The sequence below is a fragment of the Dendrobates tinctorius genome, unplaced genomic scaffold (genome assembly GCF_039654945.1).
Source record: "Dendrobates tinctorius isolate UK_male_01 unplaced genomic scaffold, ASM3965494v1 ptg000095l, whole genome shotgun sequence".
Lineage (NCBI taxonomy): Eukaryota > Metazoa > Chordata > Amphibia > Anura > Dendrobatidae > Dendrobates > Dendrobates tinctorius.
This window is the reverse complement of record NW_027361763.1, coordinates 6,218,981-6,246,815: the sequence shown is the minus strand read 5'-3', so window position 1 is coordinate 6,246,815 and position 27,835 is coordinate 6,218,981. Positions and strand designations below refer to the sequence as shown.

General features: G+C 45.6%; 1 protein-coding gene across 2 annotated transcripts in view; it reads left to right on the top strand.

Annotated features, from left to right (window-relative positions):
* Positions 1-3,056: 3,056 nt before the first annotated feature.
* The window catches only part of CTNNA2 (catenin alpha 2), a 918,592-nt gene continuing 893,813 nt past the window's right edge, over positions 3,057-27,835 (top strand). For both annotated transcript variants that reach the window (XM_073586716.1, XM_073586715.1), the window contains exon 1: positions 3,057-3,133. In XM_073586716.1, the coding sequence (XP_073442817.1) occupies positions 3,101-3,133 (33 nt within the window). In that variant the 5' untranslated portion in view covers positions 3,057-3,100. The remainder of the gene's footprint in view (positions 3,134-27,835) is intronic.

Sequence of the window (27,835 nt, the reverse complement as noted above, 5' to 3'; positions counted from 1 at the left end):
AGTTATTATGGAGAGTATTAGTTTGTTTACTTTTCTCGCTCCATTAATTTGCACAACACTTCACAGATATGGTTATCACTGTCCCCTTTGGGGCTCACAATCTACATTCCCTGTCAGTATGTCTTTGGAATGTGGGATGAAATTGGAGAATCCAGAGGAAGCCCACATAAACACAGGGAGAACATACAAACGCTTTACAGATGTTATCCTTTGGTGGGATTTGAACCCTGGACCCCAAATCAACAGTGCTAACCACTGAGCCACCATAGTATTATCTTGGCAGTATAATTGTGTGTTATGCCAGTTAATATTAATAAATATTAATAAAAAAATGCCTGAAACAGACATTTTTTTTCTGTTCATAGCCAATGTTTTTCTTGTTTTTCTTGTCCCGGTTCCTTTTTTTATGAGTTAGTATTTTCTCTATTAGTTTGTGACCTTCATATTTGCTCGTGTCTGTTCAGTCTGTATTGTGACATTCTCTCAAATTGTTCAGAGATGTCTACTATGGTTTTAAGTAGTTGTATAAACTTTGGATTTTTTTTAGAAGGGGGAGGGATGTAGGTAAATGCTTATACTGTTTTCTTTGCTTTACTCAATATACAAAACTTCTTTATAACATCAGATATTAATAATGATTCCACCTAGAACATCTTAACAAAGCCATTGTTTCCACTGGAAATTGTGTTATTAATTCAGCCGGATTCCATCATGCTGACGCACGCATTAAAAGGAATACATGGAATAAGCAAAAAAAGATTCTAACGCTATAGAGAAGACAGTCATTTCCAAAGGCTCTTTGTAAAGGGACACATAACAGAGCCATTGTGTGCGGCCCGAGTCTGGATGACTGTTTACAGATAATCTTATCTCTATTTTGTCGCATAAGAGACGATGGCACATAAAATACCACTTAATGTTTTTCATGTGGTGAAACATATTTCTATTACCTGTGTTTGTAAATGGGAAATACTTTTCATGTCTTCTTTTGAGGGTTTTTTCAAGTTGTTACAATTGCAGAAGATGAAAACACTGAAGGTTCTGACGAGAGTTTCTTATGTCAGGCGGGTCGATTTGGCTTCCATCTTTCAAGTGCTGTAGATATTTGATGGCGGCTTCATATTTTTGTTGTTATTTTTTTTTTTTTCATCATGTCACTATTCTAACACCATAAAGAGTATGTAGATGCTCCAATATTTCCCATTATAACATCTAACAGTCCATTGTTGGCCCAGTTTCTATTTCCGGTAAAGAGCACCTTGATCACATTAGCAAAATGTAATGTTGGCTGAATGTACCCTACGAAAAAGGCCCCACTATCTAGCCACAATACTTTGCCTCCACTACGTAACATAAGAAAACCGTTGTCTATAGTCATGCCCATTGCAGACTGGCATGTGCCATCACTAACTCCGTATTTGTTTTATAGAAAAAGGAAGCCAACAATTGGCGTACCCTTGGCCAGTTATCCTTTCCCTCCTCACATCTGCAAATACTTGGAAATGGAGGCCACTTCCAAGATTCATTGCACATATGGGGTACTAGTATGCTACGCTACTACCCTTAGCTTCCTTTCTTTGGCCCCCACTACGCTTTATAAGACAATTCTTGCCTAAAATTTTGCATGATGTAGCAGGCCATTGGTGATTCCCTTTTCCTCTCTAGACATGAGGAGCTCTGGCTTGAACCTTGGTCTTTTCCCTTTTTCCTTGTTCACATTAGCAAATCTATCGAACGAGAAGCCAAGACTTCCAAGATTCATACTACATATGGTGCACTTAGATTATATTTTGGCCTTCATTTATTAGTCTCCGCTGTTAAAAAAAAGACATCTTTACAACATTTTCATCATTGGAAGAAGGCATAACCCAGAGTTAACGTTTTTTTTGCTTCTTAGAAAAGGGAAACTTGCCCTCGGACTCATGCTGACAAGCTTGTGAATGGAAGCCTCCTTCCCAGATTGACAACATACATTGAATATTTGGATCCCATTACCTTAAGCCTCCTCTCTTTGGTCACTATGATGTTGCATAAAGACATCCAAAATATTTGCCTAAAGTTTTGTCCATATAAGACAGGTGGAGTCCATCCTAGACTGACTCTTATCTTTTCTAGGGAAGAAAATGTTTGCCTTTTTTCACATTTTGTTCTTTATGTTGTAAGGCCTATGGAAATGGACTCATCTACCAAGATTGACATCATACACCTGGGAACCTCCACGCTGTCAGATTAAGCGCCACTCTGGGTTTGATCCACACTCTAAAGACATACTGATAGGGAATTTAGATTGTGAGCCTCATCGGGGACAGTGATGATAATGTGTGCAAACTGTAAAGCGCTGCGGAATATGTTAGCGCTATATAAAAATAAAGATTATTATTATTATTATTATTACATGGACAGATTGACATCCTTGCCTAAACTTTTGTTCAGAAGATCGGCGGGTGTTAAACTCAAGGAACCCCTCCAATCAGCTGTATAATATATATAATGTATTTTTTTACATAATGTACATTGTTTTTATGCCTCAATCAGTAAGTCAAGTTTAAAGACAAATTTAAAGATGCATCGGGGTGTAGACAACTCAACTTTGTCAATGGCAAGTTAAAATGGTTTTTCTAGAGTAAGCCATCAATCAGCTTTTCTTAGGATATAAATGTCTCATTGGTGAGGATTTCATCTTCCATCATCAATATTTTTGACACTGCTACTTTACATGTACAGTAAGTGGAAGTTTGGTCCTGTAATAAGGAGCTGGCCACAGGGGTTGTATTTCCCCCCAGTCCTGAAAGTAAGTCTGTGCTTTACAACCTACTACATTAATTTAACATTTTGGAAAACTATGTAATTTTTGCTGTCTGACCAAACAGTCTGTAATGTTCCAGAAAAGCAAAAAAAAATCTATTTTTCCATTCATGTTTGCATTAAACTATATGTGTAGTGTTAATTAAATGCAAAAAGTGACTACGTGATTTATCTGGGATCCTTAAATTTTTTTGTGTTACTTTTTGTATGTAGAGACTTAAAATCCAACTTTCTTTCTTTTTCGTAGTCTGGAAGAAAAGAAAAAGGTGACCCATTAAACATTGCTATTGATAAGATGACCAAAAAGACACGGGATCTTCGCAGACAGGTAGGTGCAGACAACATTTTTTCTAATAACTTTATAAATATCTTATATTGTTTATTGAACCTACTCACCACCCATTCTTCACCCGCCTCCCTATGCTATCAGTCTTGTATATTTTGGTACAATAGTCAAGCCCACCACTTTTGACTAGCACATAAACAAGAAGTGCCTCTATGCAAAGATGGGATGATAGGTGTAATTTGCGTTTTTGGCAAGCCAAATGAAGTCTGGAGAAAAAAATCTTGCTTCTGCATACTATCAGCCATCGTTATCTCATATGAGACTGCCTTAAAGAGATAGACCACTAGTGTTCTATTGATAGGCTATTCTTAGGATAAGAGTCGTGGGCGTCCGGAAGTTGTTAGATGTTGCCGTAACTCAACAGCTTAGTCAATACTATAGCGGCATGGCCCGGTACTGAGAACCCATCCCTTATTTTTTTGAATAGGTACCTAGTACCTAGCTTTGTCTCTGATAGAAATGACAGCGCTGCTTTGTAACAGCAGCATTTAAGAGCTTCTGCTGCCGCCGCCGGTAACAGGTAAGAAAACAAAATTCAGATCTGGTACTCTTCTTGAAACGTAGAGTATGTTTATTTAAGTAAAGCAATCTCAAAAGAAATGTGACGTTTTGGTCTTAAACATAGACCTTCCTCAGACAGATTTCTGTGAAATAGGTACATGAGAAAGAGATAGCGCTAGGTGAGATGGTTATGGGGATTTTCCCTGTGAAGAGCACTCCTAACCCATGGTAACAGCCATGTGTCGCACCCCATCCAATAAAATATTGATAAACCTTCATATCAATAAGTCATCAGTATAAAAAAAGTAGTGGCAAACCCTTTAATGCCCTTTTACAATAACCCCCACAGATGGACAACCAGATATATCCCAACAATGTGCCAACCTCATGACCCGTAAACCAGTGTCAACCAAGATACATCTACAGTAGTGCCAAACACTGAGACCCAAACATTGAAAATCACAGAGCCCTTACAGCAGCGCTATCCTGCAGGGCCCATATGAAAGCTTTCCAAATAGTGCCAGACCAAAAACACTTGTGGACTAGCTGAAATTCCTAAATTCCTTTGCACAACTCAGTGTTATACCAACGTTTTCTGACTTTTAAAAGCAATATAGTGCTTTGATTATTTGGGTCCATAGTGTGTAAATTAAATAATTTTGTCACCCTCCAGTGGTGTAACTACAAAGTTATAGGCCCTGGTGCAGTGCGGGTAAAAATAGACTCCCGAGCGGGACACAGGTGGGGGGGTCAAAAACAGGACTGTCCAGCGAGAATCGGGAGGGTTGGGAGATGACCTGCAATGGCGCCTGCTGCGACCGTGGTAGTTACACCACTGTCACCCTCCCTTTGAACCTTGACGAATGGGAATTATATGTTCTAGGTACAGCGCTGTAGAATATTTTGCTGCTGAAGGAACAAGTGAATTCAATGAATGTTAGTTATCTTTTACATAAACTGTAGGAGCTTCCTTTTATTTCGTTCCTGAAATATAATATATACGGTATATATATACAACATGTGCTACTCTATAAAACAAGAGCAATTTACTGTGTATTCTTAACAGTTGGGTGCAAAACAAGTCAGAAACAAAACAGTTCAACCTTGAGTCGCTTTGTTGTTTCACGCGCTGTGCATATTTTTTATTCCTATTTTATGCCTATTTTTTTATTATTTACCATATTATTTAAAGCACTTACAAAGGAGCAATTCGAGAAGCTGCTGAAGGCTGCATAAAAAAACGCAACAAAAAAACTAAATGTTTACATTAAGCCGATAAAAGATAGAAGGATCTGCAAAGATTCGGCAATTTACTCGAAGACTGAAAGTCGTATTAAGTAAAACTGAAGTCATTCTTCTGGCTGATAAATTTGATTTTACAGCTGGGCCATCCAATAAGAATTTTTAGCTTCAGTTTACAACTATGTTTTTTTTTCTTGTCTCTGATCAAAGGAAATTTTGTTAAATGTTTACCGGGATGACATTGGATTTTACGGTCCACTTATGTGCTTCAGAGGAAATGGAGAGTGGTTGACTCCAGATGATTTACTCTCCCCAGTTTGCAATCATTTCCTTAGCGCCTAATTATCGGCCCGGGTTTAATTTACTCTACACATAATGTTTGCCGATGCACATATGGCCCCATAGCACACATCATTATACGCATAAGAGGTCAGTGAAAGTACAAAGACTCCAGTTTTACCCAAAAGCATTCACGTCGTTTCTTAATTCTATGTCGAAAAAAATGTCAACTAGGAATCAGTTGGTTGTTGTATATATTGAATTGATAAGTTGAGTCTTAGGCCGGGGTCACACTTGCGTGTGCAATGCGAGAAACTCACGCGAGTCTCTTGCATCAATACCCAGCACTGCCGCAGGCACTCGGGACTGGAGGGGGCGGCTGCATGTGGTCCCGAGTACCGGCGGCAGTGCCGGGTATTGATGCGCGAGTTTCTCGCATTGTACTCGCAAGTCTGACCCCGGCCTTACATTGATAATATACAGACATGTCTCTCCCTATCTTGCCCCCAAAATCCACCTGAGGAGAGTAGCGGTCCGCTGCCGAAACGTGTAGTGGTCTAATAAAAAGTTTGTTTACCACTAATCCATTGCATTGTGTTCTGTATCCATTGTGCTCCTTAAATTGACCACATGTATATGTTTTCCAAAAAATATCTTGCCCCCAGGCTGAGTGTTTCAAGAAATGAGTGATGAAAGTTGACCAGCTACATGGCTTTGAAGTACTCTGTCAGGAGATGTTTATGCCACATGTGGCTACATTTGGCTACCAAGTGGTTGTGATGCAGTTTGCCGCCTGTAAAAGAGTTTTTATAGCATGTCACAACTTTTTGAGTCTTTATTGAAATTTATGGAAAGATAGGAGAGCATCCATCTGAAGATATAGAGATACCAGCCGAAAATATGCGGTGAGTATCTGATGTGGGCTTATGTGATCATTTTCCCTTTTATTACCTAAAAGCAAGACTTAAGGTTCCAGAACGTTTTCATATCATGGGCCGAATTAATTAAAGGGTATCTGTCATCAGATTTTTACTCTGTAATCTGAGAGCAGGATGATGTATGGGCTAAAACCCTGATTCCAGAGATGTCACTTATTCAGTTGTGTGTTGCTTTTTCAATAAAAATCAATATTTTAACAGTAGGAGATTATCACTACCGGACTAGGTGTCTGGTGCAACTGCCCACTAATGAATAGTAGGTCTCTGTCAGTGCACAGTGTAAACAGAAAGCAGCCAATTAGTGGTGTGGGCGGGGTTCCACACAGCTCAGCATTCAGAGCTCTGCTAGAGAAAACAGGGATTGTATGAAAATTACAGCATGCAGCCCAGAAAGTGACACATCGCTGAAATCAGGGTCTTAGCCCCTACATCAATCTGCTCTCAGATTAGGTGGCATAAACCTGGTGACATATTCCCTTTAACAATATCAATCAAGAACAGAAAGTAACAAACTAAATGATCTATTTCACCAATCTTATTCCACGTATATGTGACCTCCATCACCAAGTACTAAATGTTCAAAAGAAATCTATTTTCTATGCAGAAGTAGGGAGCATTTTGCAAATCTCTATGTTACAGAGTCGTTAGAAAGTGACAACATGCCATTCCTGACAAGAACCTGATTTAATTTCTTTATTGTCATCTGGGATGGTCGGGTATCAACTCTGTCAGTGCAACAGTTTACAAAGTTTTCAAAGTCTCCTGGGAATCCGGGATCATCATTCACGTTGCAGCGTTCTTGACACATTGCGGTATGAATGTGTCATCAGAAAATTACTTATTCAATCAAGTTTTTATGATAAACTTATTTTTCAAATAATTTGGGGTGATGTTTTTTTTTAATTTCATGCCAGTGTTTATATATGAAAATAAACTGATCACTAGATCATTCTTTTTGTAGACATCTCATTTTCATCAAAGACAGAATTACAAATACTGATTTAAAATACTGACCAAAAACTGAACTTGAGAACTTGGTCTATTACAAATAACACTGGACCCAGCTTTCATAATGATGATATCATAGCTCATCTCTTCCACCACCTTGTATAACAATCTCTGCACAGGTCACTGAGCATGCCCACAACAGAGCATGCTCATAGTAATAAGGATTACAAATACTGTTGTAAAATACTGACCAAATACTGAACATGTGAACGTGGTCTTACATAACTAACACTGGATCCACCATTCACTATAGATGACATTATGGCTCATTTCTTCCACCTCCCTGTATAATTATTTCTGTGTGGATGCCCACAATAGAACATGCCCACATTAGTAAGTGAACATATTTAATACTTAGCTTTCTTGGGACTGTTGATAGCAACTTAGACAAGGGGCCACCTCCATGATCATTAGGAACAACCATGTGAAGGGCAGTCTCCAATGAAGGAAACCACCTATGCCAAAACATGGTATCCATCCCACAGACAGCTGTTTCGGGGTATTGCCCCTCATCAGTGTGGAGTAGGAAACTGGCCAGTAGGAGCAATGCCTAGTGGAAGACTGTGAAAAATGAGGATGAATGAACTCATGGAGATCAACATCCAACACTGTGGAGACACCATCACATGTTTCTCAACGCAGTGATTCTAGAGCAATGCCCCCATCCCTTATGGGAAATATGTAAAACATGCAAAACACAAGCCGCGGAGACACCATCACGTTTCTCAATGCAAGCAAAGACCTGGCTAGTCAGTGTTGGATGTTGATCTCCATGAGTTCATTCATCCTCATTTTTCACACACCTCCATGATCATTGTCACGGTTCCTAAAGTGGATCCACTGGATCACAGGACCGACTGGTTCGGGCGAGCTGACCAGGTGGAATTGCCCCCTATACAGGGAGTGTTAGGAGCAGGCCTGAGGGGTAGGCACACCGCAATGGCTAGTATCGGCTCGTAGGAGACACGGCGCAGGTTGCACACAGGGAAATGTGACGGAAATCAGAACAGAGCAGAGAACGTGCCGGGTAATGTACGAGAGACTTGGACAGAGCAGAGCACGCACAGGGTAAAGTAAAGGAGACTAGGACAGAGCAGGGTACGCACAGGATATAGTACAGGAGACCAGGACAGAGGAGAGTGCATACCAGGTAATGTACGGAAGACCTGGACAGAGCGGAGTGCGCACAGGGTAAAGTACAGGAGACCAGAACACAGCAGGGTATGCACAGGATATTGTACAGGACATATGAGAGAAAGAAAAGCATGCACCCTGGGGAGAGCGTGGGGACCTGAGACACACCAGCACAGGGTATGAACCCGAGTGAATCACCAGGCGCCGATGTGAGAGAAAGAGCGCCAGAAATACTAACGCCAGACACAGAGGAGGACAGCACTTCCGGGTCGGTCACCTGGAAATCAAACAAAGGAACTAAGCAAGTGCACGCCCGCAGCCTAAGGAGGCACATGGCGCAGATGCCCCGGGAGGTACGCAAGCCCGGAAGCACCCGATGTGAGCCCACATTACCAGCGCGGTAGACTCAGGAAGCGGCGACAGGGTGGCCGGACGTGGCGGTAACAATCAGGTAAAAAAAATTAGAAAATAAAATCTACAATTTGAAAATGACATTATAAATATTTGGCTTCAATAAAAACAAGGTGACAGTTTTCATTAAGATACTTTGGTTTAGATTGTGTTTTATTGTGTAGAGGTCCACTTGATGAACACTTTTTTGTCTTTATCCATTTGTTATTGTAATTATGTTGGGAACTTAGGATTTTCTAAAATGTGATCAGACGAGATTCTCTTCATGTTTGTGAACCCCATCACCAAACACTAATCCTACAGAACAAATTGTACTTTCTACACAGTAGAACTGAGCATTTTGCACTTCTCGATGTTCCCAGATGTTTTGCAAAGTGACAGCACATTGTTCCTGGCACTTTAGGACACACATACAGCATCTTTCACTTATTAGATATGGCTTTTGGAAATGAAACGTTGAACACATTACGTTTTCTTCTTGAAAATTACAGTATTTCTCAAAAAAACCCGTAATGGTACTGTGCAAAATGTGACTGATTCATCTGCTAGCTAGCAGTTTCAGAAATTTATTCAGTAATGTATTTTGCGCCAGAACCAAAGAAATGTTCTTCACAGCGTGATATTAATTTGTCTCTGACTTCAGAGGCTATAGAACATATTCCAAGGGCTGACACATCTGAACTTTCCAATCTCTTCACCATTGGGTGAAAAAAAGTAAAAAAATGGTGAAAGTAAATCAAATAATTCAACAGAATCTGATCCTTATTTTCTATCAGTTACCTTTATATCTGTATGTTTTCTACAAAACTACAATATCTAGTGCACATCTTGCAGACCAAATATCCTGAAAGCTTCTTTGTCGGATGAAAAGGTGGCTATTTCGACAGTGATGTTTCTGTCAAAAATAATAATAACTATATGAGATGATAAAGGGTTAAAATGGTCTTGCTGAGCACGAAGCTTAAACTGTTTAGACCCCAACTATTCAGTAAATTAAAGGGTGATCAATAGTGTTGAGCGATACCGTTTGATACCCCAAAATATCGTATCGGATGGTATCGCCCGATACGAAAAAAATATCGGGTATCGCCGATTCCGATACCGGAAGTCCCATTCAAGTCAATGGGACTTCCGGTATCGGAATTAAAAAAAGCCCTTTATTTCCTTGTTGGCTAATTCTACATAATTGAAAACAAATAAGAATCATGTAGAATGTATTGTGGGAGGTGGAGGAGACATTAAAAGCATAGTGGTTTATTCAAATCACATGGCATAGCATTAATTCCAATTTTTTTTTCAATACGTTCGGAGTTAAAAAGATATTGACTATGTTAACCTTTTTTATATTTTGTCAGATATGTATGTTTCACAACTTCCATGCTCTTCACCTTCTTTTGTACTTCTCCCACACTTTCTCCTTCATGATCTGCAGCAGTAGCATTTTTTTCATCAACTTTTTCTTCATCTTATTCATCTTCTTCTTCATCTTCTTCCCATTAATTTTTTTTTCCATTCTTCATATTCTTCTTATTCAGCTATTATTAATTTTCATATGCTATTTCTTCATCTTCTTCCTATTCTTCTTTTTCTTCATTTTCTTATGGTGACAGGCATTCCTGCAGTACTTATCTATAAAAGTTATAAGATTACACCTTACGTTCTGCCTGTCACTAAAGATTTACAACAGGATTTGTCCGCGTTCAGTTTGGCCTGCAGCAGCAGGCATTTTCCAGGGGCACCACGAGGAGGAACGGACTCACCCCCATTTACTGCTTAGTCTTCATCTGCTTATAATTTTGATTTCTTCTATGATGATTTTTAGTCTTATGCTTAATGTTCTTCTGCTTTCTGTTCTTCTGCTTTTGCTTCTTCTGCTTCTTGTTCTTTTGTCTTTTGTTCTTTTTCTTGGTGGTTGTCTTCATGTTCTTTGTCCTCTTGGTCATATTATTTAGGGTCATATTTCTGGTATTCTTTGGTGTGGTCTTCAGGGTCGTCGTCATCAGGGTCGTCGTCATGGAGATCAATGCGGATTACCAAAGACAATTTCAAAAATCTTGATCTTGGAAATGTAGCAGAAGGTAAAAGAAGGCTGAGAAACTGGCGAGAACCAGCTGACAGTACTGGAACCCGTAGTGGCAGCAGAAGGAACAAGAGCCAATGGCACTACTGAGGAACAGCTGACAGTGCTGGACCACGGTTTCTAAGCAGAAGGTACCTGTGCTAAAAAGCACTACCAAGGACCAGCTGACGTTGCTGGACCTCGGATACCGAGATGGAGGCACCTAGGCCAAAGGCTCTGGCGAGAACCAGCTGACAGTGCTGGAACCCGGATGGGTAGCAGAAGGAACAAGAGCCAATGGCACTACCGAGGACCAACTGACGGTGCTGGACCACGGTTACTAAGCAGAAGGTACCTGTGCTAAAAAGCACTACCAAGGACCAGCTGACGGTGCTGGACCTTGGATACCGAGATGGAGGCACCTAGGCCAAAGGCTCTGGCGAGAACCAGCTGACAGTGCTGGAACCCAGATGGGTAGCAGAAGGAACAAGAGCCAATGGCATTACCGAGGACCAACTGACGGTGCTGGACCATGGTTACTAAGCAGAAGGTACCTGTGCTAAAAAGCACTACCAAGGACCAGCTGACGGTGCAGGACCTTGGATACCGAGATGGAGGCACCTAGGCCAAAGGCTCTGGCGAGAACCAGCTGACAGTGCTGGAACCCGGATGGGTAGCAAAAGCTACAAGAGCCAATGGCACTACCGAGGAACAGCTGACGGTGCTGGACCACGGTTACTAGGCAGGAGGTACCTGTTCTAGAAAGCACTACCAAGGACCAGCTGATGGTGCTGGACCTTCGGATACCGAGATGGAGGCACCTAGGCCAAAGGCTCTGGCGAGAACCAGCTTACAGTGCAGGAACCCGGGTGGGTAGCAGAAGGTACCCATCCAAAGCAAAGTATTCAGGCCGCAAGCCGGCCGCAGTTACCGAAACCCACAGTCCTACAGGGGGTCCATGTCCCATTGGCACTACGGATCCAGCCTTCAGTGCCAGTTCCCGCAGCCCACATAGGAGTCACCTAAACTGCAGGCACCGTAGAGTCGGCTAACCCGGCCGCAAGACGACAGGACAACGGATTGTTGGCATAGTGATCTTGACACTACCCGGAAACAGCTGGCGTGCTGGAACCAGGCTGGGCAACAGGGAGTACCCGTGCCAAAGACACTGCCGATAACCAGCTGACAGTGCTGGAACCCAGATGGGTAGCAAAAGCTACAAGAGCCAATGGCACTACCGAGGAACAGCTGACGGTGCTGGACCACGGTTACTAGGCAGGAGGTACCTGTGCTAAAAAGCACTACCAAGGACCAGCTGACAGTGCTGGACCTTTGGATACCGAGATGGAGGCACCTAGGCCAAAGGCTCTGGCGAGAACCAGCTGACAGTGCTGGAACCCGGGTGGGTAGCAGAAGGTACCCATCCAAAGCAAAGTAGCCAGGCCGCAAGCCGGCCGCAGTTGCCGAAACCCACAGTCCTACAGGGGTTTCATGTCCCATTGGCACTACAGATCCAGCCTTCAGTGCCAGTTCCCGCAGCCCACATAGGAGTCACCTAAACTGCAGGCACAGTAAAGTCGGCTATCCCGGCCGCAAGACGACAGGACAACGGATTGGTGGCATAGTGACCTTGACACTACCCGGAAACAGCTGGCGTGCTGGAACCAGGCTGGGCAACAGGGAGTACCCGTGCCAAAGACACTGGCGAGAACCAACTGGCATTGTTGGAACCCAGGGACAATCATGGTGAAGGCCGAGGCCTACTTGGTGGTAGTTTTAGAGTGTTTGTAGGCTACAACAGACTGTCAACGTGCTCCAATTAGGCATCTGTCTCCACTCTGTTTCCAGGATTTCACGTGACCACCAACACCGCCAGTTTATGCGTACAGCAGCCGTCTGCCCAATCCACACGTGTTCCTGTGTTACTGGGGTTCTGTAATGTCAGCAGATCCCCTGATGTGTGTCTGCCAATGTCTCCTGCTCTGTCCACATTCCCACCGCTTGCAGTGGGAAGGTGGACAGCGCAGGAGACAGTGCCGGACACACATTGGGGGATCAGCTCACGTAACAGAACACCAGGAACACAGGAACAAGTGTGGAATGCGTGGACGGCAACTGTGAGCAGGAACTGGCGGTGTTGGAGGTCAGGGGAAATACTAGAGACAGAGTGGAGACATAGGCCAAATCAGAGAATGTTTAAATCTGAAGTATTTATAATTTGGAGGCAGCAGCAGTTTGCCCTCTACACAGCAGGGGATCAGCTGACATTACCGAACCCCACTTTCACATGAACGAGTGTTTTTTTCTGTGTGGACAGCACTTCCGAGCACCAACTGGCGTTGTTGGAGCCCAGGGACAATCATGGTGCAGGCCGAGGCCTACTTGGAGCCAGGTGTAAATCGGAGGTATTTTGACTTTGGAGGGAGCAGGACACTTTGCCCTCCACACAGCAGGGGATCAGCTGACGTTACCGAACCCCACTTTCACATGAACAAGTGTTTTTTTCTGTGTGGACAGCACTTCCGAGCACCAACTGGCATTGTTGGAGCCCAGGGACAATGGTGGTGTAGGCCGAGGCCTACTTGGTGGCAGTTTTAGATTGTTTGTAGGCTACAACAGACTGTCAACGTGCTCCAATTAGGCATCTGTCTCCACTCTGTTTCCAGGATTTCACATGACCACCAACACCGCCAGTTTATGCGTACAGCAGCCGTCTGCCCAATCCACACGTGTTCCTGTGTTACTGGGATTCTGTAATGTCAACAGATCCCCTGATGTGTGTCTGCCAATGTCTCCTGCTTTGTCCACATTCCCACCGCTTGCAGTGGGAAGGTGGACAGTGCAGGAGACAGTGCCGGACACACATTGGGGGATCAGCTAACGTAACAGAACACCAGGAACACAGGAACAAGTGTGGAATGCGTGGACGGCAACTGTGAGCAGGAACTGGCGGTGTTGGAGGTCAGGGGAAATACTAGAGACAGACAGAGTGGAGACAGAGGCCAAATCAGAGAATGTTTAAATCTGAAGTAGTTACAATTTGGAGGCAGCAGCAGTTTGCCCTCCACACAGCAGGGGATCAGCTGACGTTACTGACCCCCACTTTCACATGAACGAGTGTTTTTTTCTGTGTGGACAGCACTTCCGAGCAACAACTGATGATGTTGGAGCCCAGGGATAGTCATTTTGTAGGCTGAGGCCTACTTGGAGGCAGTTTAAGATAAGACGTTGTTTGAATTTGGAGGCATCAGGAGAGTTTGCCGTACACACAGCAGGGGATCAGCTGACGTTACCAAACCCCACTTACACATGAGCGAGTGTTTTGTCTGTGAGTACAGCACTTCTGAGCACCAACTGGCGGTGTCGGAGGCCAGGGAAAATCAGGTAGTAGGCCGAGGCCTACTTGGAGCCAGGTGTAAATCTGAGGTTGCTTGACTGTGGAGAGAGCAGGACACTTTGCCATACACACAGCAGGGGATCAGCTGACGTTACCAAACCCCACTTACACATGAGCGAGTGTTTTGTCTGTGCGTACAGCACTTCTGAGCACCAACTGGCGGTGTCGGAGCCCAGGGAAAATCAGGTAGTAGGCCAAGGCCTACTTGGAGCCAGATGTAAATCTGAGGTTGTTTGACTGTGGAAGGAGCAGCACACTTTGCTATACACACAGCAGGGGATCAGCTGACGTTACCAAACCCCACTTACACATGAGCAAGTGTTTTGTCTGTGCGTACAGCACTTCTGAGCACCAACTGGCGGTGTCGGAGGCCAGGGAAAATCAGGTAGTAGGCTGAGGCCTACTTGGTGGAAGTTTTCGATTGTTTCTAGACTACTACTAACTGTCAACGTACTCCAATTAGGCCTCTGTCTTCACTCTGTTTTGAGTATTTCCTCTGGCTTCCAACCACGCCAGTTGCTGCTCTGAAATGCCGTCTGCACAACCCACACTTGTTCCTGTGTTACTGGGGTTCTGTAACAGCAGCTTCTCCCTAGAGGTGAGTCAGGCAATGTCTCCTGCTCTGTCCACTTTTCCACTACAAGTAGTGGGAATGTAGACAAAGCAGGAGACATTGCCGGACTCAGCTCTGGAGATGAGCAGATGTTACAGGACCCAGGTAACACAAGAACAAGTGTTGATTGTGCAGACGGCACTTGAGAGCAGAAACAGGCGGTGTTGTAGGCCGGAGGAAATACTCAAAACAGAGTGGAGACAGAGGGCAAATCAGAGAACATATTAAATCAGAGGTAGTCAGAAGTTGTAGGCAGCAGGAGAGTTTGCCGTACACACAGCAGGGGATCAGCTGACGTTACCGAACCCCACTTACACATGAGCGAGTGTTTTGTCTGTGTGGACAGCACTTCTGAGCAACAACGGGCGTTGCTGTAGCCCAGGAAATAAAGTTCAGGTCATAGTAACATGAACACAACAGGAGACCTGGATCCTGTTGCCAGCCAATTATTTATTCTGGAAGAGGACTGGCAAATTCAGGTGAGATCCAGGCCTTGTTCATTTTCTGAAAAGTAAGCCGGTCAACATTATCGGCGGATAGTCTCGTGCGACGATCTGTTACCACACCACCTGCAGCACTAAAGACACGTTCCGATAATACACTGGCAGCAGGGCAAGCCAGCACCTCCAATGCATACTGGCTAAGCTCTTGCCATGTATCCAGCTTAGAGACCCAATACTTGAACGGGGAAGAGCCGTCGGGGAGTACACTAACAGGGCAAGACAAGTAGTCTGTCACCATCTGACGGAAACATTGCCTCCTGCTGACTGGAGCCGTCTGTGATGGTGTAGCCGTTTGTGGCGGTCCCACAAAACTTTTCCACATTTGGGCCATACTGGCCTTGCCTTGTCCTGCGGCACTGCCTCTGCTACGTCTTTATGCAGAGCTTCCTCCGCTGCCTCTACCCACATGGTTGCTTTGAAAAGCACTACCAGCAACACTTGCGGGGGGAATGGAGAACATGATGGCCTGCACAAGTGTTTCTTGGTACTCCCGCATTTTACGCTACCGATTCAACTGTGGTATGAGGCTTTGTAAGCTGTCCCGGTAGCGAGGATCTAGGAGGGTGTACACCCAATAATCAGCCGTGTGAAGAATGTTGGCGATGCGGCGGTCATTTAACAAGCACTGCAGCATGAAATCAACCATGTGCTGCAGACTGCCAACTGGACCGGAAACGCTGTCCCCAGCTTGAGGCAGCATCTCAGCCTGCTCAGCATCACCCCACCCTCGCTGTACACACTGACTACTAGTGCCTTGTGTACCTCCCTCCTCTGGAGAGATGTGTTCCTCCTCCTCCATTGACTCCTCGTCATCCTCCTCACTAAGTGTCCCCTGCCTGGGCCTTTGTGTGGAAGCACGTTGCGCAGACTTGCCAGAAGCAGATGGCATTTCTGACTCCTCATCTTCGATCTCTTCCAAAATCTCCTCACTTAGTGCTTGTAAGGTTTTTTGAAGCAGACAGATAAGGGGGACAGTCATGCTGACTAGTGCATCATCTGCACTGGCCATCCGCGTGGAGTTATCGAAGGCACGCAAAACTTGGCAGAAGTCCCTCATAGTGGCCCACTCAGTGGTGGTGAAGTGTGTCCGGCGCACATTGCGACTTGTTTGCGCCTGATGCAGCTGGTACTCCATTACTGCTGCCTGCTGCTCACACAACCGCTCCAACATATGTAACGTTGAATTCCACCTGGTGGAGAGGTCACATATGATGCGATGTTCTGGCAGGCGGAATCGGCGTTGCAGAGATGCAATGTGCGATCTTGCCATGCTGGAACGCCGCAAGTGAGCACACTCTAGGCGAACCTTGTGCAGCAGTGCATCAAGATCCGGATAGTCCCTCAGAAAGCTCTGCACGACCAAATTGAGCACGTGTGCCAGACATGGTAAGTGATTGAGGTTGCCTAGGCCCAGAGCTGCCACTAGATTTCGGCCATTGTCACTCACTACCACACCTGGCTGGAGATTTGCTGGCACAAACCACACATCGCTCTCCTGCTTGATGGCATTCCAGAGCTCCTGTGCTGTGTGGCTCCGATTCCCCAAAGAAATTAATTTAAGGATGGCCTGTTGACGTTTGGCCACACCTGTGCTCATATCTGGCCTAACAGGCTCATGCAGTGCTGATTCTGAGGAACTAGAGTAGGAGGAGGACTCAATATGTACAGACTGCATTCCTGCAATCCTTGGAGTTGGCAGAATACGTACAGAGCCACTCTCCAGATCTGTACCCGGCTCCACAACATTGACCCAATGGGCAGTGAGGGAAAGGTATCGTCCCTGTCCATGGCTACTGGTCCACGCATCGGTGGTCAGGTGGACCTTGCTACTGACGGCGTTTAGTAGCGCATTTTTAATTTTTCCCTCCACATGCTTTTGCAGGGCAAGGACGGCTTGCCTGCTGAAATAAAAGCGGCTGGGCACATTGTATTGTGGAACTGCCAATGACATCAAGTTTCGGAAGGTGTCAGTCTCCACCAGCCTGAATGACAGCATCTCAAGGGCCAGTAGTTTGGCAATGCCGGCATTTAGAGCCAGAGCTCGGGGATGGTTTGCCGAGTATGGCCGCTTTTTCTCCCATGCTTGTGCTACCGATTGCTGGTGAGTGGCCTGGGAGTGTGCTGATGACTGAGAACGTGGTTCAGTGGGTGAAATTTCACTGGGTCTCTGGACAACAGTGGCAGTGGTTCTTCCATGGCGTTCCAGTGAGGAAGCCGAACCAGCTGTGTGTGAGCTGGAGGAAGAGGCCCCAACATGAGCTGAAGAGGTGGTAGGTGCTGCTGAAGGTTGGCCTACATCTTCAGTGTGTCTGTGTAACTCCACCTCGTGCTTGGTACGCACATGTTTCCACATATTTGTGGTATTGAGGTTGCTCACATTTTTCCCTCGTTTAACTTTCTGATGACACAGCTTGCATTTGACAAAGCAAATGTCATCTGCAACTGTGTCAAAAAAAGACCACGCACTGCAAGTCCTGGGAGCGCCCGTTCTCTGTTTTGGAAGAGGATTTCTCCTCACGGGTGCCAAAGTGGAGGCTACAGGCAACCAAGTCTGCCCCCGCCCTCTCCCTCCTCTTTTGGCTGTTCGGGGAATCTCTTCCTCAGAGCTGCTCCCACCACCTTCCTGTGGCTGACGCCATGATGGGTCAAGGACCTCATCATCTCCACTCCCCTCTTCAAGCACCGGCTGGTCCTGGGTTGTCTCGCCAGCACCGTACGCACCAGAAATTGGCAACTGAGTCTCATCATCATCAGATGAGCACTGAGGTGTGCTGACAATAGGCACTGGCCCACCCGCCTCTTCAGATTCAGAGGGACAAAGCAGTTGCGCATCACTGCATACTCTCCCTTCTTCACGCTCTAGAATGCTGCTTGGCTGGTCGCCTCTTTCCAAGCCAACAGATTCTGAGAACAGAAGTAAAGATTGAGATGGCTCCTGTCCAGGGCTCTCAGACTGCCTGGGCAATTTGGCAGGTGGTGAAGAGACTGATGGTTGCTCTTCAGTGCTCTGGCCCTGGGAGGATGCAGAAGTCATTGAAGTGGATGCGTTAGCTGCCATCCATCCGACAACGGCTTCAATTTGTTCGTCACGCAGCAGTGGGGTACGGCGAGGTTCTACAAAGCTGCGCATGAAGGACTGTTGCCTGGTAAAAGTGGGGGATGCCGGGTCACTGGTGGCCGCAGCAGACACCGAATCCCCACGTCCTCTCCCTGCTGAATCCCCCTGTCCTCTCCCTGCTGAAACTCCACGGCCACGACCACTTGCCTTACTCCCTGCTTCTTCATCTTGGTAGACTGATAAAGTTAGGCAGAAAAGTAAAAAAGGGGTGGCTTAGTGTTCTTATTCCTGAACACCTGCTAACCAGTATAAGAAACACTAATTTGGCTAAGAGTGTGTCTACTACACTTTAATATGATCTAATGTGGCCTACACAACTCTAAAGTGGAGTGTTTGGTGAACTTTATTTCCTTTTTTTTTTGGGGGGGGGGAAAGAAAAGGATGTGACCAAAGTTTGAAAGCTATAGTATCACAAACTTTTTGGAGCGATTACAATGCAGGAAGCTAACCTACAATGCAATTGATGAGGCTCCAAAAAATAGGGTGATACTAGTCTGGCTTGCCCTGAAGGGCACAAGCCAGCAAAAAGGCTCCTCTATCTAATCCTATATAGTGTTTGCAACCAACCAATGACAATGGATGCGGATGGAAGCACACTAATATAGGAGCAAAAGTCTGGACAAATTAGCTGCAAAAAAAGGACTATGTATGAGGCAGTGACGCACGCTGAGCGGACTACAACCAGCGGTGGCTGTAGAACACACTGCAACGTGAGCTGCACTCACACACAGAGAGACCTAGCAGACAGCCAAAAACAGTGCACAGAAATGGGCTATAGCACTGAAAGGCTGCTGAAAGGCTCCCCTGTCCACTCCTTTAGTGTTTGCAACCAACGTATATGGATACGTATGGAAGCACACTATACAGGAGAAAAAAAAGCAGCAATAAAAGAAAAATGTGTATGAGGCAGAGACACACGCTGGGCGGCCTACAAGCAGACATGCCTGCAGGACACACTACACAGCGTGGGTCTGCATTCACACAGCCCTTGCAGACAGCTATTAAAACAGCGCTGCTGGGCTACAAAAATGCTACAGTGGTGGATTATGTAGCCTGGGTAGAGCAATAGATATGTTTGATGATCGCTATTTCTAACTGTCCCTCACAGTCTTCAACAGCAGCCTGTCCCTAACTGAATTCACAGCAGAGTGAACCCGAAATGGCGGCTGCTGCGGTTTTTATAGTGCATCATGACATCATTTCAGCAGCCAATCACAGCCATGCCAGTAGTTAACATGCCTACATGCCTAACAGGATGTGCCCACACTTCTGAGGATCCCCATTGGCTGAATCAAATCGAGCTGGCTCCTAGCATTATGGGAACTTCCGATTCCGGTATTCGATATGAAAAAAGTATCGGAACTAAGTATCGGAATTCCGATACAGCGAATATCGGCCGATACTTGCGGTATCGGAATGCTCAACACTAGTGATCAAGGATCTGAATTGATTGTTATATTCAGTAGTATACGAGGGGCGATCCAAAAGTAATGATAATCAATAATAAACACAATGAATATAGTAAAAAAAAAATTATTTTTCTACATAGCCTCCTAACAAGTCTATACATTTAGTCCATCTCTTTTCTAAACTTAGAATTCCCTTCGAAAAAAATTCTTGATCTTGACCCTCAAAAAACTCCCCAACAGCGGTTATCACGTCGCTATTGTCGTCAAATTTCTTGCCCCGGAGGTGTTCCTTGAGCCGAGGAAAGAGAAAGAAGTCACTGGGGGCTAGATGTGGCGAATAGGGGGGTGTTCCACCAGTTCAAAGCCCGCTTCTTGAATGGTAGCCATGGCAACTGCAGCTTTGTGAGCTGGTGCGTTATCTTGGTGAAACAGCACTCCAGCCCGCCGTTTGCCGCTTCTTTTCTCCTTGATAGCCTCCCGGAATCTTCTTATTTGTTCAGCGTAGTAGGAGCCCGTAATAGTGGCTCCCTTCTCCAAATAGTCCACCATAATAATTCCTTCAGCGTCCCAAAAAATGGACGCCATAACCTTCAATGCTGAGCTTGACACTTTGAATTTCTTCGGCGTCGGTTCGTCGGCTCGTTTCCATGTCATCGATTGTTGTTTAGTTTTGGGATCAAAGTGGTGGATCCAGGTCTCATCCATGGTCAAAAAACGTGACAAAAAATTCTCCTTTTCTGTTTGGAACTTTTCGAGATTTGCTATTGAAATGTCAGTTCGTTTCTTCTTTTGCTCGTCGGTTAACATTTTTGGCACCCAACGCGTGGAGACCTTTCTCATATGCAATTCTTTTGCAAGGATTCTTTGAATACTGCCATATGAGATCCCTGTGACCTGAGCTACATGCCTGATAGTCACTTTTCGATCTGCCAACACAACTTCTTCAACTTTTTTCACATTTTCTTCATTGAGGGACGTGGATGGGCGTCCTTCGCGATGTTCATCTTCCGTCGATGTTCTTCCCAGCTTAAATTCCTTGGCCCAGCATGCAACTGTGGAATATGGAGGAGAAGAGTCCCCCAATGTTTCCACCAAGTCGCTGTGTATGTCTTTGGTAGACATTTTTTTCAAGCAGAGGTATTTGATGACAGCTCTGAGCTCGTTTTTTTCCATTTTGATGTTCACTCCTTGGCAGTTCATATTCAAATGAATGTAGCTCCCGGTAATCGTGGCCTATTTAAGTGATTTTTTTTTTCCTGGACTAGTGGGTACCTAAGAGAGAAGAAAACATTTTATTTTAATTTCTGTGTGCAAAAGAAATAACCGATTATCATTACTTTTGGATCACCCCTCGTAAATGTTTGGACACCCCTGTTTATAGAATGGTTTCCCTGATTCTCATTGGAATGTTCACATTGTAGGTTCAGACTAAATGCAACAAAACCAGAAAGTAACTCATAAGGAAAAAAAAGAGTTAAAAAAACTTGTATGAAGCAATCCAGAATATGTGGAAACTTTAAATTCCTCAAATTATCCCACTTTTATTTTGATAATGGCTTTTCAGCTCCTCCTCCTCCTCACCCATTCCTCAGCAATTTCAGCTTCATCAAGTGGTCACGTGGAATAGCTGCATGCCATGCCATCTGGGAACCAGGAGTGGTTAAATGTTTGCATAATAAATTGTCAAATAGTAAAAGAAATAATTAGATCCAGAATTTTGTGTAAAAAAAATATTTTATTGTCTAAAAACCATTACATTTCAGAAAATTCTTCTTTTTCTGATAAAGATAGACGTAGGCCATCCCAACTGGTTTACATTTACTCGCACAATCATTTTGTGCTGCAACGGGATCACAACACCTCCAGGCTGTGTAAGAGCTATATAACCAAGAAATAGAGGGTTGGAGTGCTGCATCAGAAGACATGACCTCCACAATCACCAATCACTGCTCTGTTCCTTCCAGTGTCAGGCCGTAGTGCTGAGCTCTCATGCCACACTTTCAACTCTTCTGCATATCCATGATGTCTCCACATGGCTATAGGGAGGCGCAGCCAGATCCTGCAGGAATTTTACCCTGCTGTGTCTTGCAGAGTTTGGTTTCTCAGCCTATCCCTTTCCTGCAGGGCATATATTAGGCTACTCCTCTTGTTCTAAACATGAACTTAGGCTACTATTCCTGTCCATCTGCAACATTCAGTCAGTGTGTTTTTTGTCTTGCCTTCCCTGTTACTGACCCAGCTTGTTTACCAGTTATATCTGACATTTCCATTCCGAACCCCAGCTTTGTATTCTGAACCCATGCTGACTGCTCCAACCTTGGACCATCTGGCTACACTTCTGTGTCTCCCTTGTGTACTTTGCCTACCTGCTCTGACCAATGAATCAGCTGCTGCAGGTCTAAAGACCGGCACCTCCCTCCCCTAGCATTACTCTAACGTCCTGCATGTCCACATATCCATTGATGGAATTCATGTGAAATAAAGAGGCACAGATTTTCAGCTATATTGGTGAGTGCTGCATATGTCTTCTTTTTTCGTTTCAATGTGGGGAGGTTGACCTGACAGAGGCACTCAGATCAAGAAAGAGGGTGCCATATTGAGAGTGACCATTAGAGAGCAGTGGGGAGCTTGTAAAGGGTAGTTATATAACAGCCATGAGAGAGGTTATGTAACTGCCAGAGGTCGAGGTCACTCTCTTTGGTCAGAGGTGACTGTCAGTGACAGTGGGCGGAGCTACCTAGGCTGTGAGTATAAAGACTGAGGTAAGCTTCTAGAAGCTTCAGTCAGCCAGGGGAGCTCGTTAGTAAGGAGGGTCTGCTGCTCAGTGGAGAGCCTTCAGAGAACACTAGACAGTAGAGACGGTCACGGGGGTGACTCAGGCACACAGGAGCATCAGAGGGAGACAGTCTGAGCAGAATAGGTACAGGTGTACTCTGATCGGGGAAACGCTGCAGTGGAAGTGCCTAGGGCAGCCACAGTGAGGAGAACCGCAGAGGACACCATGACGGTGACACAGAACAAGTACAGGTACCAGGGTCTGTGTGAGAAGAAAATTGTCAAAGTCCTGTCATGAACTGTGGAGGTCGTCAGGAGGGTGTGAATAAAATACGGACCTGTTGAACACGCTTTCCTGTCTCAGTCTCCAGTCTATCTGCATCAAGAAGTGGGTCACCCCCCAGCCTGTTGGATCAGCACCACCTAAGCACAGCAAACCTTCCACGCCCATCAGCATCATCACCAGCATCACCACCTAATTTGTCTTCCCTGGGCCACCTGTACATTTGGCGTAGTCGGCAGGATCGTTGCTGCCAATACAACATCTTCACCGGCAAGCCTGCCACCAAGTAGCAAAGGCCCCAAGCTGTGTGAGGTGAAGAATTGTTTGGTTGCTGTACCCTGTGGATTACAAATAAAAAAAAAAAAACTGGACTGTGGATGGCTGGCTGCCAATAAAATGACTGTGGTGATTTGGCGCCCAAAGAAAGAGAAACAGACATTGCTGATTGTACTGGATGACCCGGGGCTTTATCAAATCTGCCCCTGGGGGGAGTGGTGTTAGTCTGAAGAGAACTGTTCCCTCATGTTGGACCCTGAAAATCTACAGTCGATGAAGGAGTGGTGGGAGAGTCTGCTGGAAGCCGCGGCGGCTGGGCAGGTGAGCGGGCCCCCGGCCCCGCCGGTGACACCCCAGGCCAACCCTGTCCCCACGCACCATGCAGCAGACAGACCACGGGGCCTTGACACGGATCCTCGGCCTCCCCACCCATCTCTTTACACTGTGGTGCCTCCCGCTCTGAGCGACGGCGTAGCCCCGTCAAGCCGACTTTCAACGCATCAGTCCCACTCCCAGCCACTACTGAAATCGGGCCATCAGCTGCAGTGACTGATGTACCGGAAAGTGCGGCCGCTGCTTCATCTGTGGCCCTACCTGAGGTTGCTTTGCCAGAGCCCGTGGAAGCCTCGGTGCCAGCTGCGGCCTCCCCTGCGGCCGCGCCAACTTTGCTGTCAAAGCCGGCTGCAGCCTACTCACTATCGGAGCCTGCGGCCGCTTCTGTTTTGCCCTCAAACTCAACCCACCACCGGACTCTGCGACCTATACCGGACCCTCCGCCTGGGTTGCGGAGGTCATTGAAGTAAAAAAGGCCAGAGAGCGGGAGATCTGGGGGCTGCTTCATGAAAAAGGAGAGGCTGGCATGGCGGATCCATGTTCTATCAGGAGGCTGGTGCACACAAACCGAGAGAGAGGGTATGGCTTTATCCGGGATCGTACCACTGGAGAAAAAGAGTATTTAAATGTGGCGTCCATCCGGCACGGCCGGGCTCTGCAAGAAGGAGACTGAGTCTCTTACTATAAGGAGTACTGCCCCCGAGGCTACTACACTGTGGCAGTAATTGCTTGCCCTGAAGAATTCATGCCCCTATAAAAGAGACTCCCAGAGACACCCCAAGAGTCCCAGGACTTTAAGTCCCTTGCTGAGTTGGCAAAACATCGGCCTCAGGAGATGGCCCGGACTACCGGGAGATTGATGCACAGTTGTGCAATTCATCGGACAGTTTCACCTCCGCGTTTATAGAAATGTTTTTGTTGATGTTCATGTTTATTTCCTGACGCAGTGGGAACACATAAGGGGGATGCTCAGGTCAAAGGAAGGGGGAGTATGTCAGTATGACAGTTTTTTATGTTTAAAAAAAAAAGAGAGAAAGAAAAAAAAAGAGCTCTGTTTTGATAAAAACGTATTGCAACAAATGTGGAAAACTGTGTAGTGAATTTGAAATGTTAAAGTGTTATGTATTTTAAACAAGAAAATGTGTATTCAGCAGGTCCCGGGTATGAAGAGTATGACAACCACGACTTTTCCAGGTAGAAAGGACGACGGGACAAGAAGGGGACAGACAGACCGGGTACATGTGTAAGGGGTCTGTGTGACCAAGGGTCTGTGTGACCAGGAGTCTGCGTGATAAAGGGGCCTGTGTGACCAGGAGTCTGTTTGACAAAGGGGTCTGTGTGACCAAGGGTCTGTGTGACCTGGAGTCTGTTTGACAAAGGGGTCTGTGTGACCAAGGGTCTGTGTGACCAGGAGTCTGTGTGACAAAGGGGTCTGTGTGACCGAGGGTCTGTGTGACAGAGGGCCTGTGTGACCCAGATGCCAACCATGACAGTGCCAGGTCTCTGACACCACTTTCACCCCAGGATGAGATTGTCGAGGATGACAATGGTTAAAGGAAGGAGGAATGTGGGGAGGTTGACCTGACAGAGGCACTCAGATCAAGAAAGAGGGTGCCATATTGAGAGTGACCATTAGAGGGCAGTGGGGAGCTTGTAAAGGGTAGTTATATAACTGCCATGAGAGAGGTTATGCAACTGCCAGAGTTCGAGGTCACTCTCATTGGTCAGAGGTGACCGTCAGGTGACAGTGGGCAGGGCTACCTAGGCTGTGAGTATAAAGACTGAGGTAAGCTTCTAGAAGCTTCAGTCAGTCAGGGGAGCTCGCTAGTAAGGAGGGTCTGCTGCTCAGTGGAGAGCCCTCAGAGAACACTAGACAGTAGAGACGGTCACGGAGGGTGACCCAGGCACACAGGAGCATCAGACGGAGACAGTCTGAGCAGAATAGGTACCGGTGTACTCTGATCGGGGAAATGCTGTGGTGGAAGTGCCTAGGGTAGCCAGAGTGAGGATAACCGCAGAGGACACCACGACAGTGACACAGAACAAGTACAGGTACCCTGGTCTGTGTGAGAAGAAAATTGTCAAAGTCCTGTCATGAACTGTGAAGGTCGTCAGGAGGGTGTGAATAAAATACGGACCTGTTGAACACGCTTTCCTGTCTCAGTCTCCAGTCTGTCTGCGTCAAGAAGTGGGTCACCCCCCCAGCCTGTTGGATCAGCACCACCTAAGCACAGCACACCTTCCATGCCTATCAGCATCATCACCAGTATCACCACCTAATTTGCCTTCCCTGGGCCACCCCTACATCACATTGAAATATTCATGTTTTTTCATGCAAGCACCTCCGTTTTTTGACTGAAATATATACTGCATTGCTTCAGATAAATAGCTCTGTCTGTTAATGTGGTGATTTGTGTGCCCTAGTTTGCCATTCATCTGTTTGCTGGGATGCAGGTCTAAAGACAGCCCAGGAGTGACACGCCCTTCCAGAGTAAGCACAGCCAGTTGCCCATCCACCCCCATCATCAAATTAAGTTCAGGCCATGGACCCTGCCTACAAGTTGTGCCCTATAGACTCAAAATCTTACCTACAAATCCTGTATGAGGAGATTCGTTCTAAGGCTATGTGCACACTTTGCGGATTTTGATGCATTTCCGCAGCGTTTTTGGACATGCATCAGATCCATAGTGTAGTGCACCAACAATGTTTATCTATGCGAAATGGAGATTTGTTGTGCACATGCTGCAGAAAAATATATGCGGATTTGCAGCGTTTTATTTTCCACAGCATGTCAATTCTTTTTGCAGATCTGCAGCGTTTCTGCAGCCATTGACTTCCCTTGAGTCAGGCAAATCTGCAGCAAAATCGCAGGTTTAAAAATATCTGTGGTTTTGCTGCGGATGTGGGTGCGAGAAACGCTGCAGATAGGGAGGAGGAAGAGTGTGTGGGCAGAGACTATGTGTGGGGGTGGAGCTATGTGTGTGTGAAGAATGTGTGCGGTTCTGTGTGTGGTGTCTGTGTGTGTGTGTGCATGTGTGCAGGTGTCTGAGAGTGTGTGCAGGGCTGTAGGTGTGTCTGAGTCTGTATGTAGGCAGGCATCGTCCGATGGGACTACTAGTTCCATCCGGTTATGCCTTCTACAGTGACAGCTAGCCAATGATAAGACAATAATAGTCCCGTCATCAGGCTAGTGTGTTCAAGTGTAAAATAAAAACACATACACACAAATGCAGTACATACCATGCAGCTAATGCCCGATGATCTCAGTCACCTGTAGAAAAAAAAATAATAATAAACAAACAGTATACTCCCTGATCCGACAAAATCCATTTAATAATGATTGTCTAACGATGATCTCCCATGGAGAGCTGTTATATCAACAGATGTGATTGCTCTCCAGGTGCTCCGGCGATACAATGACTGCAGGTAGCCTCCTTCAGCCTGCTGTCAGAGGTCAATAGAGTTTAGGCTGTCACTTGCGGCATTGCTGTGTGGGAAAATTCTCATGCAGCAATGCCATAAAGTGAGAGCATGAACTCCAGGGAACCCTCAGTGATAACACTGCAGGAGCCATTGTCTCCTGTCAGTGTGTCACTGGAGGCGCTATAGCGCAGTCACATCTCCAGATGTGACTGCTGTATAGGGGAGATCATCATGGGATACTCGTTATTAAATGGATTACGTCAGAACAGGGACTATGCTGTTGGTTTATTATTGTTTTTTACAGGTGATCTAGGGCAACACAGGAATTAGGCGCACGATAAAGATGGGAAACTGTGTTTCGTGTTTTTTTTCATTAAAATACTTTATTCTGACTGTGTTTTTTAACTCTTTACCAACTCTAGGATTAGTAATGGATAGGTATCTTACTAATGCCTCTCCATTACTTAGTCAGGCTTGATGTCACCTTACAATAAAAAGGTGACATCAATCCTACTAATATTACCCCATATGCCATCACTACAGGGCAGTGGAAAGAGAGAGGCTAAGAGCCAGAATTGGCACATCTTAGGGATGCGCCATTTCTGGGGCGGCTGGGGGCAGATGTTTGTTGCCGGGGGTGCCATTTACCATGGTCCCTTCCTAGGCTATTAATATCTGCCCCCAGTCATTGGCTTTATCACTCTGGTGCAGAAAATTGCGTGGGAGTCCACAACATTTTTTTCCCCTTTTTTAAAAAAAACTAAACATATTGTAGATACATGAAAAAACTGAAGGCAGCACTCCTTTTCAAAGAGTAAAAAATGTGGTTTTATTTCAGACCCACATGGTTGGCAATGTTTCGGCTCATGCAGAGCCTTTATCAAGCAGTGAATCTAATACAACTGTGCATATACAGTGGGGCAAAAAAGTATTTAGTCAGTCAGCAATAGTGCAAGTTCCACCACTTAAAAAGATGAGAGG